General features: G+C 41.6%; 1 protein-coding gene across 1 annotated transcript in view; it reads right to left on the bottom strand.

Annotated features, from left to right (window-relative positions):
* Positions 1 to 25097, bottom strand: part of LOC117714816 (killer cell lectin-like receptor subfamily B member 1F) — a 36327-nt gene extending 11230 nt beyond the window's left edge. The window contains exons 1-4 of the mRNA XM_034511489.2: positions 25059 to 25097; positions 9429 to 9532; positions 4548 to 4646; positions 3848 to 3916 (exon numbers count right to left, since the gene is read on the bottom strand). Coding sequence (XP_034367380.1) covers positions 3848 to 3916; positions 4548 to 4646; positions 9429 to 9513 — 253 coding nt within the window. The 5' untranslated portion in view covers positions 9514 to 9532; positions 25059 to 25097. The remainder of the gene's footprint in view (positions 1 to 3847; positions 3917 to 4547; positions 4647 to 9428; positions 9533 to 25058) is intronic.
* Between the last annotated feature and the right edge of the window lie 2679 nt (positions 25098 to 27776).

Below are 27776 nucleotides of genomic sequence, written 5' to 3'. Positions count from 1 at the left end.
AGTAGCTGGGTGTAGCATGGGAAATTGGTGTTCTTTTTTAAATCTTCCCGCAATAGATGGTTCCTAATGTGGGGCAAGAATCCACTAGAAATTTAAGATTATTGGTCTGAGATTTAGGTTTTTTTAAGTGAGTAGCTGAGTAGCGCTGAGACAAGTCACACACACTCAAGCATAGGAACCTAGAAACTTCTCACAGGCTCTGAGGTCCCCTGCTATGGGGAATGTAGGCTGCTCTGAGCCAGAGAGCTGTAAAATGGAAGTTGTCAACTTCTTAGAGCAGAGATGGATTGAACTGTGAATTTATAAAATTGGATTTGCTTTTAGGAAAGATTCATATGCAGATTTTCTCCAAATCACGTGGGCATTTTGCCCATGGTTTGCAACTAGGATAGGGAAAATTAGGCACTGTCTCCAAGTAAAGAGGACAGTGATAATTACCTGCTATAACAAGTATTAATTAATAAATGTCTTGTGGCTCCAGGCAGAGAGATGAACAGATAGATGGTATAACAAGATGGCTGCTCTAGGCAGAGAGCTGAACAGAAAGATGGTATAACAAGATGGCTGCTCTAGGCAGAGAGCTGAACAGAAAGATGGTATAAAGATATATTCTTCTAATATGTCTTACAGGATACTCAAATTCTGTCTAATGTGGTCTCCACAGGAATTCTGGGCTTAAATCCTGCTTTGACTAGCTGCCTGCTTATAAGCAGGTATAGATAGAAGTGTGAATTAATTGTTTTTAAGTTGGTATAAATATATATTGCTCTAATACAGCCCACAGGATACTCAAATTCTGTCTAATGTGGGCTCCAGGGGAATTTTGGGTTATTATCCTGATTGGCAAAATAGAAAAGGCCTAAGAATAGGAACATATAGTATTTTAGTTTGCTTCATTTGTTTTGGATTGCTTTAATTTTCAAAATGGGTGTAATTTTGAGTTTTGTGGTTATATTATTCCTCTTGGAGAGATGTCAATATTAAGGTTTTTCTGGTTACTGGCTCAAGGAAATGCTGATTTGGGAGATAGGTTTTGTCTTTGCATTTGTAGAAAAGGTGATTGGTGTCTATACACCTTCCAGAGTAATATGGATCAGATTTGATAGAGGGAGACTCCCCACCCCCAGAGGACTAGATTCCAGAGAATCAAGCAAAAAAGTTATCTTCCTGATACTAAAATTTTGTTTTGAGATTTGTATATTACAGAATATACAGCCTTAATGAGTCTCATCTTCAAACATGCTGAACTGACCTGCTTGAACTCCTGATGACTTGAACTTTCAGCTGGATCCAGTCAGGACACAGACATCAGAGACCAATACAATCACAGGTGTGGCCTTCTTAAAGCTAACCAAATCCCCCATTTTCCCTACCCTCTCCCCCTACTTCAAATATATCTCAAAGCTCATATTCAGCTTGAAGAAGTTATGAAGAATTGTGTAGTACCAGTTCCCTGGACATTGGGACTGAAGGTGGTTATTCTAAGTTTGTCTTTATAGAAAGTATAGAAATGGTCATAATTGGAACAGGGAGAAAATGGCTAGAATTGATTGTATAGCCATAATCTCATTTGGTAGAAATCTTTATAATTGTTACTAGGTTGAAGTCATAGTTTCTTATTTTGGTACAGAATTTATTCTGATACAGAATCAAGATTTTTTTCGTATAAATTCCTTCTATTGATACAAAATTTTATAAGTGCAAGCCTAACACCCAGTCCTTCTATAAATGCCATTATAAACTGATCTGAGATGTTTAAGCCTGTGAGTTAAGGGCCAAATAGCAAATTCATGGCTCTGAGTTTATTGTTAGGGTGTTGTCAAGATATTTAATTAGAAATAGCTCACAGTAGTTAACAGAGAACAGTCCAGATTACTTTACATAGATACTTGGTTTTCAAAAACGTCAGAAATCCACAGAATTTGACATTTAGTATTATTTATTCACTTGTTGAAATAAATCTGCTCCCAACAGCTTCCCATTTGTGGATTAAAAGAAGCCACTAAGCATCTTACCGTTAGGTGAGGCTGTACATTGTGGCTAGGTGACTACTGGGCAGAAATTGCCAATCTTTCCTGCAGGCATGTACTGTTCTTGAAAGGACACAATTTACAGGTTAGGACAGCTTAGGTCTGACAAGACAGAATAGGCTAGTCTTTAATGATTCCTGCTTTTCTAAGGTCTGTCAGATGATCCTGGGCTAAAAGGCTGAAGACTGATGCTCTAACTTCCTGACTTACTGGGGCTGTGTAAGTAGACAGCTGTCTCTACAACTTGTCTCAGTTCTGGAAGGTGTAGTAAGCTTCCTATATCTTCAGATAACATTGGTCATTCTCAGATTTCTGGCTTGGTTGAAAGACTACTTATAGTCTCATAGCCAACCCAGGCTATTTACATTGAGAGAAGAGATTTGAGATGATGGTTTTCAGATGGCATACAATCTAAAGCCAGGATAAAAGTCAGGTATAGAATTATAAGTCTTTTAAGTTAGGATACATGGCAATGTTCCATTTTATTGACAAAAATGATGGATTGGGTGTTAGATCTATCCTGCACTTTATAAATTACAAAATGGTAATAATTGTGTTCAATTTATATCTGAGATAAGAGTCTTTTAAGTGGACAAAAATGGAGAAGTGTTGTGGATGGTGTTAATATTGTTTGTATTTTGGTGTTAATTCTGCTGTCCTGGGAGGGGCTGCGGACAAGGAGTGAGTCATGTACTCAGGTGACTTGTGAACCATCCCCTAATGAATAAAGGAGACAATCACTAAGGAAGTAGTAGGGACTTCCAGAGAGGAAGAGGGGGGCATCTTTTTTGGATAGGATAGCAATAGGGCAAGATGTAGCTACTAGTGTCTCCAGGCTTATTTGGTGAATCTGCCAGGATTCCCAACAAGAGGATTTAGATTTAATATGGCTTACAAAATTAGGATTCTAGTTGTTTTGCCCAGCAATTGATTTACCATTGTTTCTGAACTAAGTTTCTGTGGTGTTTTCCTTCGAGCTGCAGTTTGACTGGATTCAAGAGAGAAAGGTATGGCAGCAAAGCGTGGGTTTGCCAGATGTGCAGCCAAAGGCTGTGGGGATTTTAAAGCAGGGGGCTGGTGTGGTAGCAACCCAACAGTGGAAACTTAGTGAGCTGGGTAGAGAGACTTTGGAGCTCTAAGTCAGAGTCTCCATGAGATAAGAACTGGCTGGCGAGATCACCATAGTTGAGAGTAGCTGGGTATAGTGTGGAAAATTGGTGTTCTTTTTTAATATTTTCTGCAACATTTGGGAAACTAATGCTGCCATGTATCAGGGAATCATCATTAATGAGAAGAGATTCATTTTATATTTTGTTTTTATTAATTAACTTCAAACAGAGTAACCTGTTCAACACATTCATTAAATTGATCAAATACTCCATTTTTAACTGACACCTGCCTATGAGTGCTCCTGTGCTCCAGCACCAGCAGGCAGCAGGGCCAACTCTCATAGATGTCAAGGTCACACAACCCTCATAGATGTCAAGGTCACACAATCCTCATAGATGTCAAGGTCACACAACTCTCATAGATATCAAGGTCACACAACTCTCATAGATGTCAAGGTCACACAACTCTCATAGATGTCAAGGTCACACAACTCTCATAGATGTCAAAGTCATGCAGCTTCAACACAGTTCCCAGCACCAACTTTACAAACTGTGTGACTCTCCATGAGCTCTTAACATTATGGCTGTCTTCTCAGACAAAACCATGGTAATATAGTGTCTTCATGGAGGGCTGTTGTGAACTTTGACTGAGATAACTCACATTTTCTGTTACCTCTTATTCTCAGGAAATTTAAGCCACACAATTACCTGTTAGTCCAGTCCTGTTCTCTTGAACAGCCACACTGCATATTGGTGATTTTTGCACTAGGAATCTCACTAGTAAATAAGAAAAGCACACAGAAGAGATGAAATGGTGAGATGAATAGGAGAAAGGATGTTCTGTTTCTCACTTCAGACATTGGGGTTATTTCAACAGATCTGAACTTCTGGACTGAGGATAAAATGTCAGCAAACTAAATTAAGGGACAAGTTCTGAGGCAGGATATATGAATGAGTAAAGCACAGACCATGCGGATTCACAAGGCTCTGAGGTTGCATATGGTCCTGCTTGACAAGTCAACCTGTGGGCATGCTTGAATCAGTTGTTCACAGTCACTCCTGAGCTTGCTCATCTCAATCGCAACCACCCCAAGACAAGGTTTAGCAGGCATGTCAGAAGCAGATACTAACATGGGGACTTTGGGTTTCTTTATTATTGTCATCTTTCTGTAACAATATGACTTTTATATTTTATAGTTCAAGATACACATTTGCTATATCCAGTAATGGTTTCATGAAAAATTAAGAAGCATTGAAGAAATGTGAAGTTTTAGCAGAAAGCTCAGGAGCTTGTCCTGTAACATTACGTGGCACTGACCTTAGCCTAGGCTTAAGGCAACTAAGTGCTATAAAGAGGACTAATGTTTATGTGGGAAAATTATGAATCAAAAGCTCTTGCCTCACTTACCTAAGACACTGAGTCCAATCAAGCTCAAGAGAAGAAGGATTAGCCCAGCACAGCCAAATTTCAGAGCCAAATGATGCCAGTGTGGGCACCGACATGCATCTAAAAGTGCAAATATTATACTTGTTAAGTCCAGTTGAGAACTTCTCAGATAAAGATTAGAGGGGTTCATAACTACCGTAAGATCTCCCTTAACTACAAGGACTGTTTCCAGCACTCCTAGTAGACTGACTGAGCCTGAATTTAGTGCTACACTTCATTTTACCGAGAGAGAGAGAGAGAGAGAGAGAGAGAGAGAGAGAGAGAGAGAGAGAGAGAGATTTCTATTTTAACTTAGCCCATGATATATCTGGTAGTTATAACTTTCACAATTTGATGTATGACAGTATAAACAATTTTTTCAATTAAATGGAGTATCTGGAAATCTCACTTTTATTTAGAGGAATGAATTATTGCTTCTCTTTGGCATAAGTGGGCTGTCAGTATCTCTACTTTTGTAATGTGGGTCCATCACTGACTGAGTGAGTGTTCCTGGGACACAGCACTGGCGATTAATGAGTCACATCTTAAGCTAGATGCCATGATATCTCATCACTGAGGGCAGTGCCCAGCTTAAACTATTGAGTTACTTATCATGGCAGTTTTATAGTTAGTCATTTAAACTCACTGTTGAATGTAATAAAAGCTACAGACACTAAAATGGCAAATAAGGAGCACTGCGGTATAACATGACATACACTGTGTCTATAGAAGTTATGGAAGTACGATGATGTAACACTGTGGGAGTTCTGTGACCACCACAGCCAGTGCTGTATGATCTGCCAGAGGTAACAGGCAGTTAGGTTCAGCATGACTAAGCAGCAGGTGTTGGTTCAAAAAGGTTCAAAGCAGGTGTTGGAGTCTGACCCCAAATGGTATCTTTTAGGCATTTTGAAGTACAACAATTTGGTAAAAACTTCTCTGGTAATAACTAATCCAATCCTTTGTACACAATATAACTTAAAACTTGACTTCTTTGTAATTATATGTTATATCTTCCATAAAGATAAGTTTTATGGCTTGAGAAGCTCACTACACTTGTCTGGGAGATGATTCAGTGGAATCTCAGCCATATAGATATTGTAACAGTTACCAGAGTACTAACCATGTATAATCTCTCAGATTACACATCCCTTCTTTAAAGGAACAACCCTTTGTGTTTAACATTCCTGTTTCATCTAGTGCTTATCTGTGAGCACAGACCCTCCATGTCTCCCACATAACATGGCATACATTATATCTACCACACTGCACAGCCTAAACACTGTGTTTGATATCTCTGCCTTCTTTGGTAGTTCTATCAACAATGGGTGGCTTATGTATATTAAACAGCAAAATGTACTGAGTTTTGAAATGTGGTCATCAAGTATCATATCTTTATCTATTTAACTTTCTCCTAAACAATTAAAAATGTGGGTTGCATATGGGAAACAATGGTAGTTTTGTTTATAAAGATAATGAGAAACATTAGCTGGCTCTTCCATCTCTAATTTAATTAAAAACCTCTTTTGCTCTCATTTAATTTATAACAGTTCCATGTCTTACCTTTTTATGAATGGTTTCTAGATTTATTTGTTAGAACCAAGCATGGTACCATTTTAAGCCAACATTTCTTACTGCTTTTGGTTTTGCTTTGTTCTGTTTCTGAGATTGCTTTTCTGAGATTGCTTTTCCTGTAGCATAGGCTAGACCCAAACTTACTCTTAACTAATTAAGGATTAAGGATACCCTTGAACTTTTGATCTCTTTGTCTGCTTTTCCTAAATACTAGACTCACAGCTGTATCCCACCATATGGACCTATGTTTTCTTAATTTCTACAAATATAGATTATTCCTGGTTATGTTGGTTTCCTGTTGTTTCTATGTATTTCCTGGTATAAATGATAGCATGATTTGAGTTACAGGTTAAAATATTAGACAAGATATGCTTTAAAATATTTTTTAATTTTCATAGTATGGCCCAGAATTGCCTGTGTATCCATTTTCACTCTTTTTTTTTTTTTTTTTTGTCATCATCTTTGGTGCCTGAACTGTATAATTGAGAATGCAAACACAACAAAATGGTAGACCAGCTTTAGGATGCTGACAAATAATCATTAAGAAAGCTAAATTATGTTAAAATGTTCTTGAGGAAAAACCACTAGAAATTAAGTGAAGCAGAGAGAATAGAAATACTCCTAAGAGATAAGCGACAGATTTCCTCAGCCTTATGGTCCCTTCATATCTGAAGACCCAGTTCATTGCTGACTAAAAGTTTTCATACATAAAAAGTTGTAACTATTAAACACATATAGATTTCCCCATCATATTCTCTAGAGAAATACTTATAACAGCTATTTGTATGGCACCAAGATCATCTTAGACTCTGTGGTTAATCTATAGATTATCTAAAGAACACAGAGATATGCATATAGGTCTTGTGCAAATACCATATTTTATAGAAGTTATAATCTTATATGTGGCAGTTCTGCACACAGTCTTTTGTGGGCAGTGAACAATGCTGTGTGGTCTGAGGTGACAAAAAGCTGTCATGCAAGAAAATGGTGCATTGATTTTAAGAAATAGGACCATGGACTGTGATTCCTGCTGTGTAAAACATGTGTTGCTGGACAAGGAGGCAAAAGTGGACACACACACACACACACACACACACACACACACACTAAAACCTCAAAGGCCTCAAAGACACACTGAATATAAGTACAATGTATTTATATTAGCCCTGAACTTCTTCTGAACACTGATGTGACACAGAGTGACTAAGCCGAGATAATAAACACGTATTTCTCATTTTATGTATGTGCATTATTTTATGTTTCTCTCTTTTCTCACTCTTTCCACCCTTGAAATTCTAAGTGTTTTGTAAAATACTATTATCCTTATAAGTCACTATTTTTATGCCTTTTACTAAAGGCTAGTATTCAGAACCTTTATATTTCAAAATGATCACAATATAATGTAACATAATGTGGCATAATACAATATTGGGGACAATATGTCTAACCTCCATAAACCATAAGTTTCTTCATCTGTAAAATGACTGCTTCATAAACTTTTAGGATCTATGAAACAATTCTTATAAATTTAAAAACACGGTGTCTACTACAAAGAACCATTCACTACACAGTAATGCGTCCTCATTTGCCTTCCCCCTCCCAAGTGATGCTTTTTTTGTAAAACTGAAAGTAAAAGCTTATTTAAGTGATTTTAGAACCCACTATTCCTTCACGCTAAGATATAAGGAACTGAATAGGCATCCTGCCCTGTATGAGCTGTTCTGGAAGAGATTAGACTGAAGGGAACAGCCATTGATCACTGAAGAGGCCATGTGAGCTTTAGTCATGTGGAAGTAACTACTTCAGGCATTTTGGGTGTCCACAGAATGGTAAGTCATCTCCATTTTCCAGAATTTTCAATGGTTTGAATTCAATGTTCTGAATCTATGGAATGTCTTCCAAATCCCTTTCCACCTGTCACCATTCCTCCTGACTTGATCTCCACAATACACTGTGTGTTCCTCTACAACACCAAAGGCATGTTTTCCCTTTGAATTTGCAGGTCCAGCTTCCTAGAAGATTCATCTCTCAAATACTTTTTCTTGACCCCCTGGACCTTTCATGGCAGGACTCCAACATCATCTTTCAGAAGGCCTGCCTGGATGACTCTGTGTGCTGCTGTTTCTAATGTCAAACATCATTCCATTTCAATGTTTTCCTTGCTGTTATTCAACATCACACAATCTCTGATGCAGGTGTTTAATGATTGCACATATACACATTCATAGAAACTCTATAAGGAAAAGATGTTGACATTTGTTTAAACCTGGATCTTATCATTTTGTAAATTAATGAAACAAAGTGGGGTGGTTATATCTGAATGAGTGAGTGAATGAATGAATGAATGAATGAATGAATGACATTTGTAGATATTCTATCCATTGTATCATCAAAGAAAACGTTTTTTCGTTTGGTCAAAAAGCAGGTCACTGTTCATGTTTCTCCTTCTCTGCTTGTACCAGGATATAGAATGAACAAACTATTGCAGCAAGTTTGCAGTGTCTCTAATAACATTCTGCTGCTCATATTTTCAAATCATTATTCTTCAGGGTTCTTTTAACAAAGGCTGAATAGAAGAAGCCCTGTTCAAGTTTCATAATTATTACTTGGATAAAAAGCAATATGTAAGCTTTATCTCTCTGAAGCTGTAGAAAATCTGCAGGCAAGCTGTCCTACACCATCAACACCAACAGAACCACTGCTTAAAAGCAAAATTTTCTAATTAATTAGTCTGTCTGTGTGAGTGTGTGTGTGAGAGACAGAGACAGAGACAGACAGACAGAGACAGACAGAGAGACAGAGACAAGGACAGAGTGTGTGTGTTTCATAGTACAGATGTGTGTCTGTGTGTGACAGAGTACTGTGTGTGTGGCTGCAAGTGTGTACGTGTGTGTATAAGTGTGTTTTGTGCCTGTAGGTGTGTGTCTGTGTGTAATTTCAAGTATGGAATTTATGGGTGTGTGTGTGTGTGTATTGTTGTCTGCATCTGTTTGACTGCAGGTTATGCATACCACAGTAGGTGTAGAGATCAGAGAACAACTTCAGGAAGTGATTCTCTTTCCAGCAAAAACAGTGGGAATTGTCAGTGTTCTTACTTCCATTTCCATGAGCCCCCGCCCCTACTTTTATTCCAGTTTTCAGGTTTATGCAGCAAATACTTTTATCTAATGAGTCATCTCACCATCCCAAAGGAATTGCTTACAACTGTAAAAAAAAAAAAAAAAAAAAAAAAAAACCAGGAAGTCTTAAATCTAGAATGTATGCAAAAGAATAAATAAAGCCACTTACCTGGGGGGAGAGATGGGGATGATGCTTGCTTATACCCTGGAGACCTAAATGTCTTCACATTTCTGTAGACTCTTGATGTGTCCATTGTAGACAGAAAATGGGAACTGTGAACAGTGACAAATTTTAAGTTCTGAGAAGCAAAATTAACAAAAGGAAGTCTGCTGTAGATACTCTGTTGTCTGTGGCCACACCCACCAACACTTGTAGCTGAGGGTTTCTCTGTAGTTATTGCACTTGGTTTCCATTATGCCCACACAATTTAAATAACTTTATCTTTGAAACAGAAGATGTAACACGTGATCTACTCTGGATGGTTTGATTTTTTTTCTTCTTTAACCATCTGCTTTGAGTCACTCTTTCAAGGCCCAGGGTAAACAAAGCACTCAATCTTGAACTAAATTTTGAGGATCCTGTCCCACCACACTTCCAGAATCATTCTGTGCCATGTTGTGAAAATAAAACTATGAGAAAGTCCCTGGGGCCATTTTATAAGACTGGAAGCTCTAAAATCCTCCTGAAACATCCAAGCCACAAAACAAGCTGTGATATGTGGAAATAACATGAATGTGGTTTAAAAACAAAACAAAGAGTAAAATCATGACAGACAACAGGAAAAGCAATGAGGAGGGAGCCACATGTGCCTCTCAGCATTGTCCTGAAGGTCCACAGAGATGTGGAATGTTCACCTCAGTTAAGGACTTCATCTCTCAGAGCTACGAAGAGTGGAGGATTGAGTGAATGGGTGTGCTAACTCCTCCAAGGATTTTCAGGACTAGAGCCTTAGAGCAAGGACTACAAATACCCCCAAGTCAGACACTCTCATATCACAAGTGAAAAAGAAGAAAAAAAGCAAAGATTTCCTTAAAGAAAATTTCTGGGGGCAGAGTGGAATTAAACCAGGTGTTCACAATTACCTGGTAATGGCAGCAATCTGCTGGCTGTGAGTTCTAGGAGACTGGGGGTGTACAGACAACATGGGGCTCACACTCCATTTCCCATGACCTTGATGATTAAATCATGAGGGGAGTCTGTATGTGTGTGTCTCACAGCTCACTTAAGACTCAGTGATGTCCTCAAGTGTCATTGTTTGATGACAATCATTTTGCTCAATACCAGGCACAGGGCTCTGCCTTATGCTTCTTCATCTAAACCAAAAATTTGAGCAAGTGTGCAAGATTTTCCCAAAGTGTATGTTCTGAAGTCATCTGTGACTACTAGGAATTCAGAATAGCTCTGCTCAGCATAGGAGACTGAAGTAATATGGGTTCTGGTGTAGATGCTTACAAACACCTCTGTGCTACAAAGTCCGGACTAACTGGAACAAAAACAACCACAGATAAGCATCATTTGTCCATGTGCGTGTGAGGCAAACTGAGCACATGCTGGGTACAGAATATCAGTTGTATCACCAGCTACTGCACAGTAATGTAGCCATTTTTACACAGATAAAAAGAAAATCATCTGACAATGCACTCCTGGAGAACTTAGCTGTGCTAGTGAGCTAATGATGTCCTTTCATTACCTGATTGTCAGAAATGTGTGTACGTATATGTGTGTGTGTGTGTGTGTGTGTGTGTGTGTGTGTGTGTGTGTGTGTGTGTGTGCATATATATAAAATAAGAATTCAGAATTACCTGGACCTTGTCTCAATAAAACATATGGGGGGGGGAGAGAGAGAGAGAGAGAGAGAGAGAGAGAGAGAGAGAGAGAGAGAATGAGGCACAGGCAGATACACAGAGCATGGGAGAAAGATTGAAATGTGAGGTTACATACAAATAAGAAGATATTAAATCAAAGTCAAATGGTGAGTAATTGTACATTATCCAGTATTTTAGAGTATGGCAAAGTGTCTCAAGAAGAAATAAACACAAGTTTTTAACTTGAAACCTCTTTTTGTATCAAACCCTTCCAGATTATTAATGGAAGTTAGGATGTAAAAAAAAAAAAATAGAGTAATCATAAGTAATAATATTCTTAAATGTGAAAAGGAACATGATAAATGAATAATTTTATGCAAGAAGGTGAGAATATGAGCCAGAAAGTGGCAGTCATGAGTTAAGATCATATGCTTCAGGCTCAAAGTGCAAAGCAGTGGGTGCCATGAGCAGAATGGCTCACCAGGAAGCTACAAGAGCTCCTTGCTCCACAGAGGCATTGCTTGACGCATTGGCACACACACACACCAGAGCAGCTCTGTGGGAAGTTTGGACACTACCCAGGAGCTTGTACCCCAGTCCACTTAAAACTAAGGAGATATATTAGAGAACAGAGTAGGCAACTGAGGCTGCTCCCACACTTCATCCCACAGGGGATCTAGACAGAACCCTCCCACACTGTTGAGAGACAGACTTACCCAAGGATTTCTCAGAAGCACTAATGAAAGGCCATGACTTAACTCTATGTGCTTTCCCAGGGGTAAACTTGGCAGTACCTGTGTAGTGATAATTTTGTTTTTTTTTTTAAACACAAAAATCTTAAGTGAGTACATTTTTGTTTTAATCCCACATGTGAGTATGGGGCTGCTTCAGAATGTCCACAGAGGCTGATTATGATTTGCCTATTGCTCTAGGAGGGGTGTGATTTTGCCAATGAAGACAGTTTATGTTTGGAAAGTTGGGGAGTTTTGAGAGGGTATAAAATGCTAGAGTCATAAGAGTCAGAGGCTGGGGTACTGCTGTTCCACCTGCTGCTGCTGTTTGTTGTTCACTGCTGTTTGCTGAACTGTTGGTTGGAGATAACCTGATGACAAAGATCAAACTTGCCCCAAGGAACTCAATTCCCCCAATCAGCAGGAAGTAGTCTAACAATATCTATGCCCCCTTTCCCCTCTAGCCTTGTTTCTCTAGTACCTACTATTGAAGGGATAGAAGGAATGGGGATGGTGTAGGAAAGTAGGAAAAAGATCCAAATAAATAGTGAAAACGTTGGGTTATAAGTGGCACCCAGAATCAGGTAGGCAAAATGGGAAATCTGATTCTGATGATGTAGGGAAATGGCAGGAGATGCAGGAATGAATATTCCACTTCTAGATGTCAGCAAAAGGCTTCTCACAGCTACAGTAGATCCTCCAACCCCTGCAATTTGCTCCCAGAAGGAATTTTCTGGTTTTTTTTCTTCTATTCATAGTCTCTCTCTTAAAAGATTGTGAGAATGGCTGAGCACTTTAAAAATTTCCGGTGGAAATGAAGGAGCCTGAAAAACAACAACTAAAATAGAATGAATGGGAAAACAGAAAGGGTCTCTCTATTCTCTTGTTTTTGAAAGTGTTGCAGAGTTGGCTGTACAACTAGAAAAATTGTGAGTGGAGGTGAAAGTACTTGGGAATCCAGTAGAGCTGGAAAGGGGAAAATAAAAGTGCTCAGACCCTGTGACTGAACAGGGAGAGCTTCCTGGAAAAAAGAAAGAAGAAAGCAAACCCTGCCACAAGGCAGGGATCATTGGTTTCCCCTGTAACTGAACAGCACACAGTTGCTAATGGGGTGGATCATGATTATGATGCAATAGTATACTGTCCTATAGAAACGATAGATCCGAGGTGTTTTAAAGAGGCTATGATTTCCAATGGAATGCATTTACCCTGTGTAAAACATGTATTAAGTAACTGGACTATGCAAAATAGAAGATTGGAAGGGTCTGGCAACAGCTGTGCTAGAGGCCAGTCAGCAGTTAGAAACTTTGTCATGGTGGAGGGAGGAAGCGCTGAACACTTAACAGTGAAACAGAGGAAGTAGAATGAACATTGTCAAAGATGATTTGCTTGGAGAAGAGTGATTCTCTGATTTACAAGGAAAGATTTGATTTGAAGACTCTGTTATAGAACAATGTTGCTTAGTGGCTTTAAGAGCTTGAGATAAAGTTGAAGAGCCTGGGAAAAGGTCCACGTTCTTTACAGGGATTGTACAGTCTTCTGGGGAAAGAAGACTTCATACATTTCTTTAAAAGACAGGATTCAGCTGTGAATAAAAGGCATACTATACCTTGATGCAAGACAGGTGTTAATAGAGACCCTTTGGTTTGAGAAAGTGAATATCAAATGTAAAAGAGATATCAGACTATTAAAGGCAAAAGCAATGTCAATGGACAAGTGGATAAGGTTCTCAATATTGGTTCTTGAGTGTATCATGCTAGTATCATAGGACAAGCTATTGCTAAGTGTCTCCTATCCAAATGCCCAGTGTTTCAATTGAGGAAAATTCAGTCATTTCCAAAAACAATTGTGGCCATGCTGCTAAAAGCCTCAGATATCAAAATGTCCAGTGCATTAACTGTGAGAAATATGGTACCTTCTACCAGAGAAGTGTACAAGCCATCTCTTACAAGAATGGGTTTTTGAAGAGAATGCTTTTGGCTTCCTAGGGTTTGTGGATGTTGTGGCAAGGGATACCATTGGACTAAGGATTGTAGGTTTAAGAGGTATAACCAAGGAAGCTTCTTGACAACTGGAAATGAAGTGAGAGACCTGGAAGCTCAAGGCTTCACAGGGAAAGTATGAAAAAAGTTTAAAAGACCAAGTAATAGAAAAAAAAATCTTACCCCTGATCTCAAAAAGCATTTAATTCATTGAAAATGTCTATGATTTCTCACTAAATATTTCAAGAAAATACTCCCTTTCCCCTCTAGCCTTTTTTCTCTAACTAGTGTCGGAGGGTTGTGTTAGTGGCATTTTAAAATGAGCATGTTATAGTTTTCTCTGACCCAGCTAGCTCTCAAATAGTTCTCAAAAAGACTGAACTATTTTATTTATTTATCAAGCTTTAAGGGCACAGGAACTCAGCAGTTATTCTTCTATTTTACTGTCCTATGCTAATCTGGCTACCTCCAGCCAAAATCCCCAAAATTTTATGGCTTCTCTGCTCCAGATATTTTTCTAATGCTCTCTCATGGATTGTTGGGAGCCAACTCCTAGCAGAAAGCGGCTATCATCTTTGCAGCCATCTCAAGCCATATACCCTGACATGAGACTTGTTTTTCAACAGCCTACAACAGCTGAGCACACTCTGATAAACATCTTCTTTATCCCACATATCTTGTTCTGCTGTTTAGTGCCCCAAGCTGCAAGGCTAGGATTTTCTTTCAGTAGATGAGACTTGAGACTTGATCAAACCCTCTGTCTTTTCTCAATTCTTTGTGTTTCTTACCCCTCCATCCCCACTCTCTCTCTCTCTCTTGCTAAATCCTTTTGTCTGGTCCCCTTGGACCAGAGCACTTAGCCCCAAAGTGTGGGGCACAATGGCCCCCAAGTGAGGGGCAGTGTGGGCTTCAACAATGGATTCTCTCCTGCTCCCTCCCCTGGCTGGCAAGAAGTCCCACCCTATTCTCTCTCTCCTCAGTCAGATCAGGGAACAACTGGGTAACTAGTGTTTACACAAGACTGAGACAGGAGATTCTCTGAATAACGACTGCACCAAGATACAGGGAAGACAGAAATCAGCACTTGCATCCTCACACAGTGCACAGTAACGTTATGTCTACTGGGCTGGAAGGGGTAGGAGTGCTGTAGGGAAGTAGGAAAGAGAACTCTATAAATAGCCAAAAAGTTAGGTTATAAGCCTGTCTGGAGCTGGGGTCAAGACATCAAAGGACTTGTGGTTTTGGTTCCTGGGAACTTGTCTTTTTCACATACAATACTAGGCTTACCAGCACCAAGGCCACTGTATACTTGGTCTGTCATGCACTTTAGATTCTCCATATTTCCTTTGTGCATCACTGCTTGATTAGCTTCTGGTGGACTTCTTCCTATTGCATGATTGCTTTCTTCTGACTCTGTCCCATTTCTCGCCTGGGAATAGGGTATGGGGTGCTGTATTTATTAATAAGCTTACTTGGCATAAGATATAGCTTCTGCAAGACCTCCCAAGCTTACCTGTTCTATCTTCTTTATTTCTGACTCCATAGGCCTTCCTGCTCAGGACCATTGTCACTGAAGAATGACACCACAGGGTCACCACAGAGAGGCCATTTGTCAATGAAACAAAACAAGGGGCATGAATGAAATGCTGTGGTTTGCTTGCAGACACCTGAGAACTGTTTCTGTCTTGCTATATGTAGATTACCTATCTATCCCAAGATCAGAGTCCAAGATAATAGCAGTCACAGTTCATAGACAGACAGTAGAGGGAGGGAAGCAAGAAAATATGTTTGAGAAATAAAATAACTTCAATCTGAGGGAATATTCCCTCAAATGAAGAGCCCATATAAACACTAAAGAGAGGTGGTTTTCCAGATTCCCAAATCATAGGGAAAAAAATCAATTTATGCTGATACACAGAAACACCAAAAAATGGTGCAACCAAAGAAAGAAAAGAACCCATGACTATCTAGGACATAGACCCTGAGGTGGTTTGAGTAGGAATGCCCCCCCTGGATCATGTGCTTGAAGGCTTATCCAGCACAGAGTGGCACTATAAGGAGGTGAGGCCTTGTTTAGAAAGTGAGTCACTTTGGGGGCAGGATCTGTGGTCTCATATGCTCAGGCTACACCCAGTGTGCTGTTCAGTCTCCTTCTGTCTCCTGTCAATCAAGATGTAGAACTCTCAGCTCATCCTCCAGCACTATGTCTGTCTTTATGCCACCACGTCTTCTGCCATGGCAACAGTGGACTAAACCCCTGAACCTGTAAGCCAGCACCAATTGAATGTTTTTCTTTGTAAGAGTTGCCTTGGTCATGGTGTCTTTTCACAGAAATGAAACCCTAGCTAAGACAGGCCCTAAAAAGGAACCCACTATTAGTGTTTTATATAACCAGCCACATTGTCAGACTACCACCTAAATGTCAATGTTTATACCCATAGATCAATGTGCCCCTCCACCTTAGTCTGAAAAGATTCCTTTTGCAGTGTGCCCAGGGTAAGTGAGCAGGGCAATAACCACAATGAAGGCAATAACCAAAAATTCAGCACTACCCATTGATATAGCTGAGGTGGCAGTTGGCAAGAATGGCAGGATAATATTAACTTTTAATAACAATAGGGCATAGTTATAGCATATATATATTTATATATATTTATATATAGTTATATACAGTTATATATAGTTAAATATAGTTATATACTGTTTGTATTTGACCTAGGAGCCAAAATCATTATGATTACAGAAACAAAGTACAGAACAGCAAAAGTTCATGCTAAGGACTAAACTTTCCTGAGGCTCAGGCTGACCCTTAGTTTTATCATTAAGTCCATCACATTAAGCAAGTGCTAAATCTCAAGACCTGAGCAGAGGTGGGGATAAAGGAGCCACACTCACAGGAGCAAGAGCAGTAGCAGCCAGGCCCAGGCCCTGGTTGAGGCAGGAGCTGAAAGTGCTGACGTCCATCTTGAAGCATGACCACATGCATTTCTACATTACCAGTGCCTGCTTGGGCAAGTGGAGCTGTAAACTCCTGCTGGCCTGAGCCAGAGAGGTGAGGACAGATTAGCTCACAAATGCTACCTCCCCTCACAGGATTCTGTGCCTGGAGTTGGGGGAACCCCTTCCATATCCACTACAACATCACAGAATGTTACCCTGATGTGGGCATTCCCCTTCTGGTGGGTGGAGTCTGCTCTCTTGGAGGGGCTCTGTTGGGTTATCACCACCCATCAGCCTGGCTGGACTGACTGATGGCTGATGTTTTATAGAATTGGATACGGGAATGGACCAGGAGAAATGTCTGATAATGTGTTATTTGAATGTCACACATCCAACTCTCTGATGTCTCCCTAAGGAGAATACAGAGTACAGACCCATTAGGAATTCTTCCTGGCCTAGAGTCAGTTTGTCAGTCACAGATTCTGCTCATTTGTTAGAAGGACATAGGCCTCAATGGAGCTCTGACTTCTTCAGTGGCCTCAAAGGCTTCTGTAACATTTCCTGATGAAAACATCCTCCAAATTATTGGAGCTATGGGCTAAAACTGTGGAAATGTTGCAATGTATTTTTTGCCTTGAAAAATCTAGGGATCCTGTGTTAAAGCTGTTGGACAGACATGCTTAGTGTCAGTCACACCCTGACCTCAGTCAGCATCCAGGCAGGGAGCTCACTAAGGAGGTAAGAAACCAGAGCTCTTGCTGGTGTTTCTGAACTCTGGCCAGGAGAGAAGCAAAGACATTTCCTGTTTCAGTGAGAATCAGAACTGTCCATCTTTGGTGCCTCTACTTCTAACTCTGCTTGACCTATTTTGTCTCCTGAATTAACAGTGTAAGCTTTGATCTGTGTCTCCTCCCTTAAAAGCATAAGCTTTGAGTCTTGTGTCTCAACTTTTCCTTACTTTAAGCTGAGGCTCACTGTTGTCTTGGAGTTTGGTTGAAAATTAACAAATGCAGTAGTAAACTTTAGCTGGAGCACACACACACACACACACACACACACACACACACACACACCTTAGTTTTTTGAGACAGGCTTTTTCTGTGTAGCTGTGGCTATCCTGGAATTCAATTTGTAGACTAAGCTGGCCTTGAAATCAGAGATCCAACTTCTTCTGCCTCTTGAGTTCTAGGATGAAACGCATGTGCCACCAAGCCCAGCTAGAGACTTTTATAATGTAATTTTTATTCAGTAAAATTGGCTCATTTCTTCCATATTTCCATGAATTTTGAGAATATGTATAACCACATTCACATCAAGATATAGACCCAGATCCCAGTTCCCAGTACCCAGTGTCCTTCTGTAGACACACCTTTCCTCTGTACCCAGACCATGGCACCCTTCTCTTTGTGCTCTTACACACTTGTTTTCAAGAACACCATGGAGATGGATCCCTGCAGTAGGAATGCAGCTGAGAGTCATCCACAGTGCATTCAGCAGCTGTGCATCAAATACCAACACAGCTGGATATGGTAGAAGATTCCAGAGCAGGAGGGATGTGAGGCAGGAGCTGGGATTGCACAAGATGAGTCTCAAACCCTAAAAGAAAGACAGTGTTACAAACAGGTCAGGGGAAACTAACAGGAAACTGGTGGGTAACGTGTGCAAAGAGAACAGGATACTGACAGGTAGAATTTCCCAGCAGAAAACCAGTGTTCTGAGGTCAGATTCTCTAGCTAAAGTGCAAGAGGATGTGTAGGCATAAATTTTTTACAACCTACTTTTAATAAGTTTTCCATCTCTCTCCAGCCCACCACGCAGCAGAGATACTGTAAGAGAAAACTTATTAGGATGTGGGGGGTGGACGTGTTCAACAGGAGTTCTTTGAGGCTCAATCTTCTTTGTCAGGAGTTCAGTCCTGTAGCAAATATCAAATAAGATCCAGGAATTGCAGACCAATCCTCTAGGCAGGCAGACACCAGGCATGAACCAGCAGCAACTGTTCAGTCTTCTCAGCAGGCAGAAACCAGGCATCTACAGTTCAATCCTGAAGAACTCACCAGGCTCACTAAGCGGCCTGAGTCAAGGCCACAGAAGCAGCAAGCTACTGCAGGAAACTCACCAGCAGTTCTTGGGTGAGAGTCTCTCAATGGCAGTGTTACCACAAGTTGAACTCAACAACTCTATGTAAGGTGAACCAATACACACAACTGAGATGGCAGAGAAATACGTTAAGGATAACTTGAGATGACCAGGAAGTCCTAGTTTAATGACCTCTGGGAACAGGAAGCTGAGGAACATCTACTCAGCAGAAGATATGGACAGGTGCATGTATGACATCCAGTTTTCCCTTTTCAATCACTTTCCCTAGACCTAAGTAATGTTGGCTTGCTCTGTCACAAGCTCAGCAATATTTGAGATTTGCAAAATACAAGGTTTAATTCACAAAGCTGCTGTAAACACAGGCAGGTCTTTAAGTAAACACAGTCAATTCCCTTGTGAATAGGAGGACCAGGGCTTATAGTAAAAGTAATCTTTTTCCAAAAATGCTAAACTGCTTTTCTCTATTTCACCCTATGCTTAGTAACATTGGGCATGTTTAATGTATGTATTTACTATACATGTATCATTTTTGTTCAATTTTTGGATCATTTTTTAAAATGAGTATGTGTTTATAATATGTATACATTTTATTAGGTGTGTATGCATGTGCACTGTAGAGTGGCCAAAGTGGACACTTCTTAGGTAGAGAAAGGATGATATCTTTTCTGCATAGGATGCTAAGACAGTTGGTTCCTATGGTGAAGCATCCCAAGGTGATAAGCTCACACCTCATCCTGTGTACAACTGAATCAATATGGATCACAAACACAAACATGAAGTCTATAAATTTAAATCTACTAGAAAGGTTAAAAAATAAATTTCTGAGTGAGAATTTGTCTTAGGAAAAGGTTTTTTTCACTTGTTCTCGGAAGGAGAGCGCTCCCTTAAAGAATCCACCTCCAGTTTTCCTTCTGCTAACCTAACATCTTGAAGGCCTAGACTGCTTCTGTCCCCTTTAAAAGAAAATTCTCTTTCGGCCCCGCCTTTCGCAGTGGCTGATGGTATCTTGGACAGGTCCGCTCCTGCCTCAGTCATTATCTACATGGAAGTTGCTGCTGACATTTCCCTCCCTAGAAAAACTTTCTCCAAAACCTCCCAGTAATGAGTCTTTAAAAAGCCCCTGTCCTGCTTTGTGCGCTTTTGGGGACATTGGCAGTCTGCCGACCACGGATGAAACGAATCTTGAGGGAGAGGCAGCCTATTATGAATCAGATGGTTATTACAACCCGCAAAAAAACAATCAAAATTGCCTTAGCCTCAGCTCCCCCACCGACAGGTGTTGCCACACTCCTGTCCTTTATTCCTCAGCCATCTTATGAAATTCTAGATGCAGTCTTTGACCCACCTGCTATGTCTGATGCACGCCGCCAGCTGACTACTGATGTGGCATTTTTTGCACTGAGTGATAGAGACCCAGAAAGAGCAGGTCCAGCTGATCAGGGACCACAAGCAGCTGGAGGCAGAATTACTTACCCTTATGAGGCATCCTTAACAGCCAAAAAGGAGGCCGCATCGCCTGTAGGTGGCAGCGCTGCCCGCGGTGCAGAGAGCTCTCAACTTTTTTCTCAGAGAAAGCCTCCGCCAAATCTAAGAAAAAGAGAGTGCTGGCTTTACCCCTTTCCCTAAAAGAGGTGGAAAAATAATTTCTAGAGATTCCCCGTCCCCACGGACTGATTTGGAGAAGGGACAGGAAGCGAGCAGCAAGGAAGCTATTGATGATGAACTTCAACCTGATTCGCAGGGAGCAGAAAATCTCCCACTACCTGAACCATCCCCAATTGAGCAGAAGGAAGCCCCACCCTCTATTATTACAAGTGCTTAATTTCAAGATTTTGGAGAAACTTAAAGCAGCAGTGTCTAACTATGGTCCTACAGCCCCATTCACATTGGCACTTTTGGAATCCTCCATGGAAGGACGGCTCACGCCTTGGAAGGTTTCCCAACTCAGTAGGGCTGTGCTCTCTGGAGGAGACTTTGTACTTTGGAACTCAGAAATGGCACAGACTGCAAAAGAAATTCAGATCAGGAACTGTCTGCACCCAGACACTAAGTAATAGACAGAGAGAAAGATCTTGGGCGAGCCGCCTTATAACACCTTGGAAGCCCAAATGGTTTTTCACCCGGGCTTCTGGCTCAAGTCCACCAGGCATGCCTAGCAACTTGGAAAAAGCTGCCCCCAAGATCAGGCTCTTCCGCTGCTGCTCTTACTAAGGTGATGCACGGAGCAGATAAGTCCTATAATTCCTTTATTAGCCGTCTTACAGAGACTGCCAAGCACCTGTTTGGGGTGCAGGAGCCTGAAAATCCCGTTATTAAACAGCTTGCCTTTGAAAATGCCAACCCTACTTGTCAGAATATTCTGAAACATCACCATTCTAAGTCACTGGTAGAATATGTTCCTCTCTGTGCAGGGGCTGGAATGAGCCACGCTATAGGCTTGGAGATTAGTGCAGCCCTTCAGAGGGCAGGCTTAAGAGGCTTCCAAAAAATCTGTTAAACTTGTAGGCAGCCTGCTCATCTTTGGTGAGAATATTCCCATCCTTTCCAGTTTCGGGGACCTCCCATTGGGGGCCAGAGGAATGACCCCCTGGCACAGGTGTTACCGACCACCTTGTGCCCCCTCTGCCAAAAGGGTAAACATTTGGCCAGAGACTGTAGACCCAAGACAGACAGGGATGCCCCTTACCACCACGGTTTCCAGGAAACTTCCTGAGGGGACACACCCCAGCCCCCACCTCCAGAACAAGCCCCAGGGCGATAGGGTTTGTTCCTCAACAGATTTCACATCACACACTCACCCCGTTATCCAACAATACAGTCCCCAGTGGTCCGTTGCCCAGCTCTGCAGAGCCACAAAAAGCAGCCCAGGACTGCTGTGCCACCTCCACAACAGTATTAACCCCAGAGGAGGGCATTCAGGCCATGCCTACTAGCTTACAGGGCCCTCTACCACCAAATTCTTTTGGCAGAGCCTCAGGTTCCTTAAAGGGACTCCAGATTACACATGGAGTTACAGATCCCGACCACCAGGGGGAGATTCAGGTTCTTGCCAGTGCTACAGAAGGCCCTTTGCTCATACCTGCAAAACAGACCATAGCCCAGTTGTTGCTTTTTCCCAAGGTTACTACTAAAAACCCCTACCTTAAAGACACCAGGGCCCCCTGCGACACAGGAATAACAGAAGCCTTTTGGGCCCAAAAGATTACTTCCTCTTGCCCCATGCTTACTTTTAGATTAAATGAAAAAACATTTTAAGGTCTCTTAGATTCAGGTGCTTATGCCACTGTCATCTCTGACAGGTTTTGGCCAGCTGCTTGGAAGTTGAGTAATTCAGCCATCCACTTACAGGGGACTGGACATTCCAAAAACCCTCAAGTCAGTGCTCAGACCTTTAACTGGGTATATCACGAAGGAAATTCAGGCACAGTAGTCCCCTATGTGGTTCCAGACTTGCCAGTCAATCTCTGGGGTAGAGATAATCTCTCCCAAATGAATGCCTTCATGAGCATCCCAGTGACGTGGTGACAAGACAAATGCTGGCTCAGGGGTACCTAGCAAGACAAGGATTAGGAAAACAGGCACAAGGCATAAGAGAACCTCTGGTTGTGACACAGAGAGCTGACAATCGAGGCTTGAGATCCCAGCCTCAGCTTTTCCCCTAAGGACCACAATCATGCCTGCCTCCCAGACTCATGCAGAAAAAATTTTTTGGAAAGATACTACACCCATCTGTGTTGATCAGTGGTTGCTAACACAAGAAAAGCTGGTTGCTGCCAGGCAGTTGGTGCAGGAACAGTTGGCAGCTGGCCACACTGAGCCATCTTCTTCCCCTTGGAATCCCCCAATTTTTGTTATTAAGAAAAAGTCTGGAAAGTGGAGATTCTTACAAGATCTCCGTGCAGTTAACAGAGTTATGATTCCTATGGGAGCCCTGCAGCCTGGTCTTCCATCTCCTCCTGATATCCCAGCAGATCTCTTTAAAATTGCCTTTGATTTTAAAGGTTTCTTTTTTACCATACCTCTTCATCCAGATGATTGTCATCATTTTGCATTCAGCATTCCTCAGGTTAATTTCCAAGGGCTGGTGGACCATTTTCATTGGCGAGTCCTCCCTCAGAGCATGGCAAATAGCCCTACCCTAGCCCAGAAGTATGTTACCCATGTAATCCAACCTGTCAGAAATGCCTGGTCACAAACATACATTCTTCATTACAGGGATGACATTTTACTGGCTGCACCTAATAGACAGCAAGCTCTCTCGTGTTTTCAACAACTTCAGGAGGCACTGAATTCACAGGGACTTAAGATTGTTTCTGAAAAAAATTCAGATGAAAGATCCTTATTCCTATCTGGGGTATGAACTCGAGGTGGGACACATTTGTACCCCAAAGGTTGAGCGTCAGCTTTCCTCCCTTAAGACTTTACATGATTTTCAACAGTTGCTTGGGAATCTTCAGTCTGTTCATCCCTGTTTGGAGATTCCTCCTGAGGTTCTAGTTCCTCTTGATGAGCTTCTTTCAGGAGACACCCATCCTTTCTCTCCTCGAACCCTTACACCCCAAGCCATTTCAGCCCTACAGCAAATAAGTCAGACCATATCTTCCCAAATCGCATTTCAACTTCATTACACTATTTCACTTTATTATGTTGTTTGTGCTACAACACATACTCCAGTGGGGGTCTTTTGGCAACAGTTCCAGACTCCAGCAAGAAAGGGATGTTCTTTGTTATGGGTATATCTGCCCTCAAGTCCAAGCAAGGTTTGGGAACCTATTATTCCTTGTCTGGCACCCTAATTGTTAAAGGAAGAAAAATGTCCAGACAATATTTTGGTAAGGATCCTGATGTTTTTATTGTTCCTTACACATCGGATCAAGTGAAATGGCTTCTTCAATCCAATGATGATTGGGCCATAGCCTGCACCTCCTTTGCAGGCACCATAGACAATCATTATCCAAATGATCCCCTTATACAATTTGTAAAGATGCATTCCTTGACTTTCCCCAAAGTCACCTCCAAGACTCCACTTCTTGAGGGCACCTTGTTATTTACAGATGGTTCCTCAACAGGCAAAGCTGCCTATGTTTTACAAGATCAGGTTATTTCAGTACAGTCCCCATATACCTCTGCCCAGCTGGTAGAGTTGTTTGCAGACCTTCAGGTTTTTAAAACATTACCAATGACTCCATTTAATTTGTATACTGATAGTGCCTAAGTGGCCCAGTCTATTCCTGTTTTAGAGACAGTCCTATATATTAGACCTGCTTCTACTGCTTCCAAATTATTTGTAGAAATTCAATCTTTAATCATTAAGAGGACAGCGCCATTTTTTGTAAGACACTTGAGAGCCCATTCTGGCCTGGGTGTCCTCTATCATATGGAAATGACCTGGCTGATAAGGCCACTCATGCAACATTCTCCACCCTACTTGATTCTATAGATTTGGCAAAATGGGCTCATGCTTTACAATATTTAAATGCCTCTACCTTGTGCCAGATGTTTAAGATTTCTAGAGATCAAGTAAGAGAAATTGTTACGTCCTGTGGTGGATGTGCCACTCTATTACCAGTCCCCCACGTGGGAGTTAATCCTAGAGGACTTGTCCCTAATGAAAGATGGCAGATGGATGTTACTCATTTCCCTTCTTTTGGAAGGATAAAATATGTGCATGTTACAGTTGATACCTATAGTGGCTTTATGCACGCATCTCCCCTTTCTGGAGAAGCATTGTATGATGTGATATCACATACATTACAGTGCATGACTGTCTCGGGAAAGCCACAGATTATTAGAACTGACAATGGCCCTGATTATACAGGAACTAATTTTCAACAGTTTTGTTCCCAGTTTGATATCAAACATGTTACAGGTATTCCCTATAATTCTCAAGGCCAAGGCATTGTAGAAAGAGCCCATCAGACTTTGAAAAATACGCTTCAATGCCTGGCTGAAGTTACAGATGCTTATTCTTCCTTGACGCCTCAAAACAGGCTCAATCATGCTCTCTTTGTTCTCAACTTCTTGTCACTGGACAATGAAGGCAGGTCAGCAGCTGACCATTTGTGGCATCCTAAATCACAGGATTCTCACGCATTAGTGCATTGGAAGGACCCCCTTACTGGACAATGGATAAAAACAGATCCTGTCCTTATCTGGGGATGAGGGTCTCCCTGTATATATACAAAGAGAATGCTGGCCCAAGATGTCTACCACAGAGGCTTGTGAAAGCTGTTAACCCACCTGTGTCCAGAATGGAGCAATGGTCTCTCCCTGAGACAGATCTCTGTTGGGGGCCGACTTTTAGCAGAAAGCGGCTATCAGCTTTGCAGCCATCTTGAGCCATATACCCTGACATGAGACTTGGATTACAATAGCCTACAACAGCTGAGAACACTCCGATAATCTTGGTTTAGATACCTTGAGATTAAAGGTGTGTGAGATTAAAGGTGTGTGACTTAATAGTATACTTAGAAGTATAGAGATCAGAGTTAGAGACAAGACCTAAGGGCATGATTAAAGGTGCAACTTAGAGGCGTGGCTTAGAAGTAAGACATATAAAATGCAGAGGCAGACAGTAGCATTCAGACATTAGGGAGACACAGCAGAGAGAAGACATTAGGGAGACACAGCAGAGAGAAGACATTAGGGAGAAGAGAGAGAGAGATTCATACACATCAGACATTAGGTAAAATCTGGCCTCACCCTCGCTCTTGCTGAACCCCCGACCTGAAGACCGGAGCGGCAGCTTGGACCGGGATACAGTGGCCGCCCAAACGTGGGTCGGCCCGGGCCTCAACATTTTGCCTGGGCTGCAACATTTATTTTGGCCACCCCAACTTGGGGCTAGTGCGGTCCCCAACAGATCTTTTTTCTTTTCCAGATGCTGCTCCAGACAAGAATGTTCATGATCCTGTGGCTGACCAGAATGATCATCAACGCTCAACTGCCTGAACCTAAGGCCCCTAATAGACACATCCCTTGGAATTATGCTTGGATAGTCCTCTCAGAAAGGGATGATGTTGTCTGGGCTGCTTCCAAAACTTCCATCAGCATTTGTTGGCCAACACACCTTACTCCAGATCTTTGTAAACTGGCACAGGGAGAGGCAGCCCTTTTGGGTCTTCAACATCAGCTAGATCTGTACAGTGACCCAGAGAATAATGCACCCAACACTCAGATTACTACTCCTCAACATACTTGGGTTTTAGTTCTTTGGCCAGTTGACCCTGGCTGTGATAATTCTGTCAGCTGAATCTTACTTCAAGATAAAGATTTTTATGTTTGCCCACTGCTCCATCATGGCTGCTCAGTCCATCATAAGTGCAGTGGCAAAAGAGATTTTTTTTTGGTGGTTTTTCAAGACAGGGTTTCTCTGTGTAGCCCTGGCTGTCCTGGAACTCACTCTGTAGACCAGTCTGGCCTCAAACTCAGAAATCTGCATGCCTCTGCTTCCCAAGTGCTGGGATTAAAGGTGTGCGCCACCACCTGCTGGCCGGCAAAAGCGATTTTTATTGTGCCAGTTGGAGTTGTAAGACCTTGGGGCTGGTTTATTGGAATCCTACCTCCTCCTGGGATTATATTACTGCCTCACGAAATTTTTCACACTCTCAAAGCCTTATAGATGCCAATCCTCTTTGTAAGGGTTCCAACCATGTCACATGGCGTTGGTGCCTCCCCTTGTCCATTACATTTACAGACCATGCCAAGTCCCAAGATTAGACATGGGGATTTTCATGGGGTCTCTGCCTTTATAAATCAGGCACAGATACTGGCCTTACCTTTACAATTAAGCTCCTCAAAGAACCAGTTCATCTAAAATCACCAGTTCCTATTGGTCCCAACCTGATTCTAGTTCCCCAAGCACAGCCACCTAAAAGACCTGACCCTCCATCTCCTACAAAAACTGCTCATATATTCACTTCAGTAACTTCCCATTCTCCCAAAGCTGAATCTCCCAAAGCTGATACTCCCCTCTTTGCTCAGATGGAGAATCTTGTTCTTACCTTGGTGAATCAGAGCTTCCTGACACTTACTGCCACTTCCCCTGATCTTGTTGATGATTGCTGGTTGTGTTACCATTCTCAACCACCTTTCTATGAAGGCATTGCTGTTTCTGGCAGCTTCACACCAATTACTCCAATCACTGTCACTGGCCACCCAGAGAGTGGAATGGTTTATCCCTCTCTCTGGTCTCGGGATTGGGCTTCTGTGTGATTCTTAATACACCCCCTCCACAGTATACTCACCATTGTAATGTTCCCCTTAAACCTGCTGTTAGTAGCCAATATTTAGTTCTACCAAATGATGTTTAGTGGGTTTGCCTTGATTGTCTCACCCCCTGCATTTCAGCCAGGGCCTTTTCGGCTGAGATTTCTGATTTTTGCATCCTTGTACAGTTGGTTCCTCAATTGGTTTATTGCCCTTCAGAAGAGTTTTTTTCATTTGTGGGATAAGTCCACTGAGTCTTCTCCTTTACTGGATCACCAGCAAAGAGAGCCCCTAACTGCCATGACCATTACAATCCTCCTGTACGGGGACTGGTGTTTCCTCATATGTTCTCTCCAAATCTAGGTATCAAGAACTCAATATCACTATTGACAGAGATGTTCAGCATCTTCAACAAGGCATCAACAACCTCTTAGATTCCCTCTCTTCTTTGGCTGAAGTTATCCTCCAGAATCTTAGAGGACTTGATTTACTCTTTTTACAACAGGGAAGACTATGTGCAGCTCTTAAAGAAGGATGTAGCTTTTACATAGATAAGACAGGGATGGTTAAAGAGAGCATGAAAAATGTCAGAGAAGGCCTTGAGGTGAGAGAGAGAGAGAGAGAGAGAAGCAGAGCTGGTACAAGAATTGGTTTTCAAACTATCCATGGTTGTCAACCCTACTTCCTTCCATTTTGGGACCATTAATTGGGTTATTTTTGTTAACTTCTTTTGGTCCCTGGGCCTCGAAT

The sequence above is a fragment of the Arvicanthis niloticus genome, chromosome 9 (assembly GCF_011762505.2).
Source record: "Arvicanthis niloticus isolate mArvNil1 chromosome 9, mArvNil1.pat.X, whole genome shotgun sequence".
In the NCBI taxonomy this organism is placed as follows: Eukaryota; Metazoa; Chordata; class Mammalia; order Rodentia; family Muridae; genus Arvicanthis; species Arvicanthis niloticus.
This window is presented reverse-complemented; position numbering and strand designations above follow the sequence as displayed.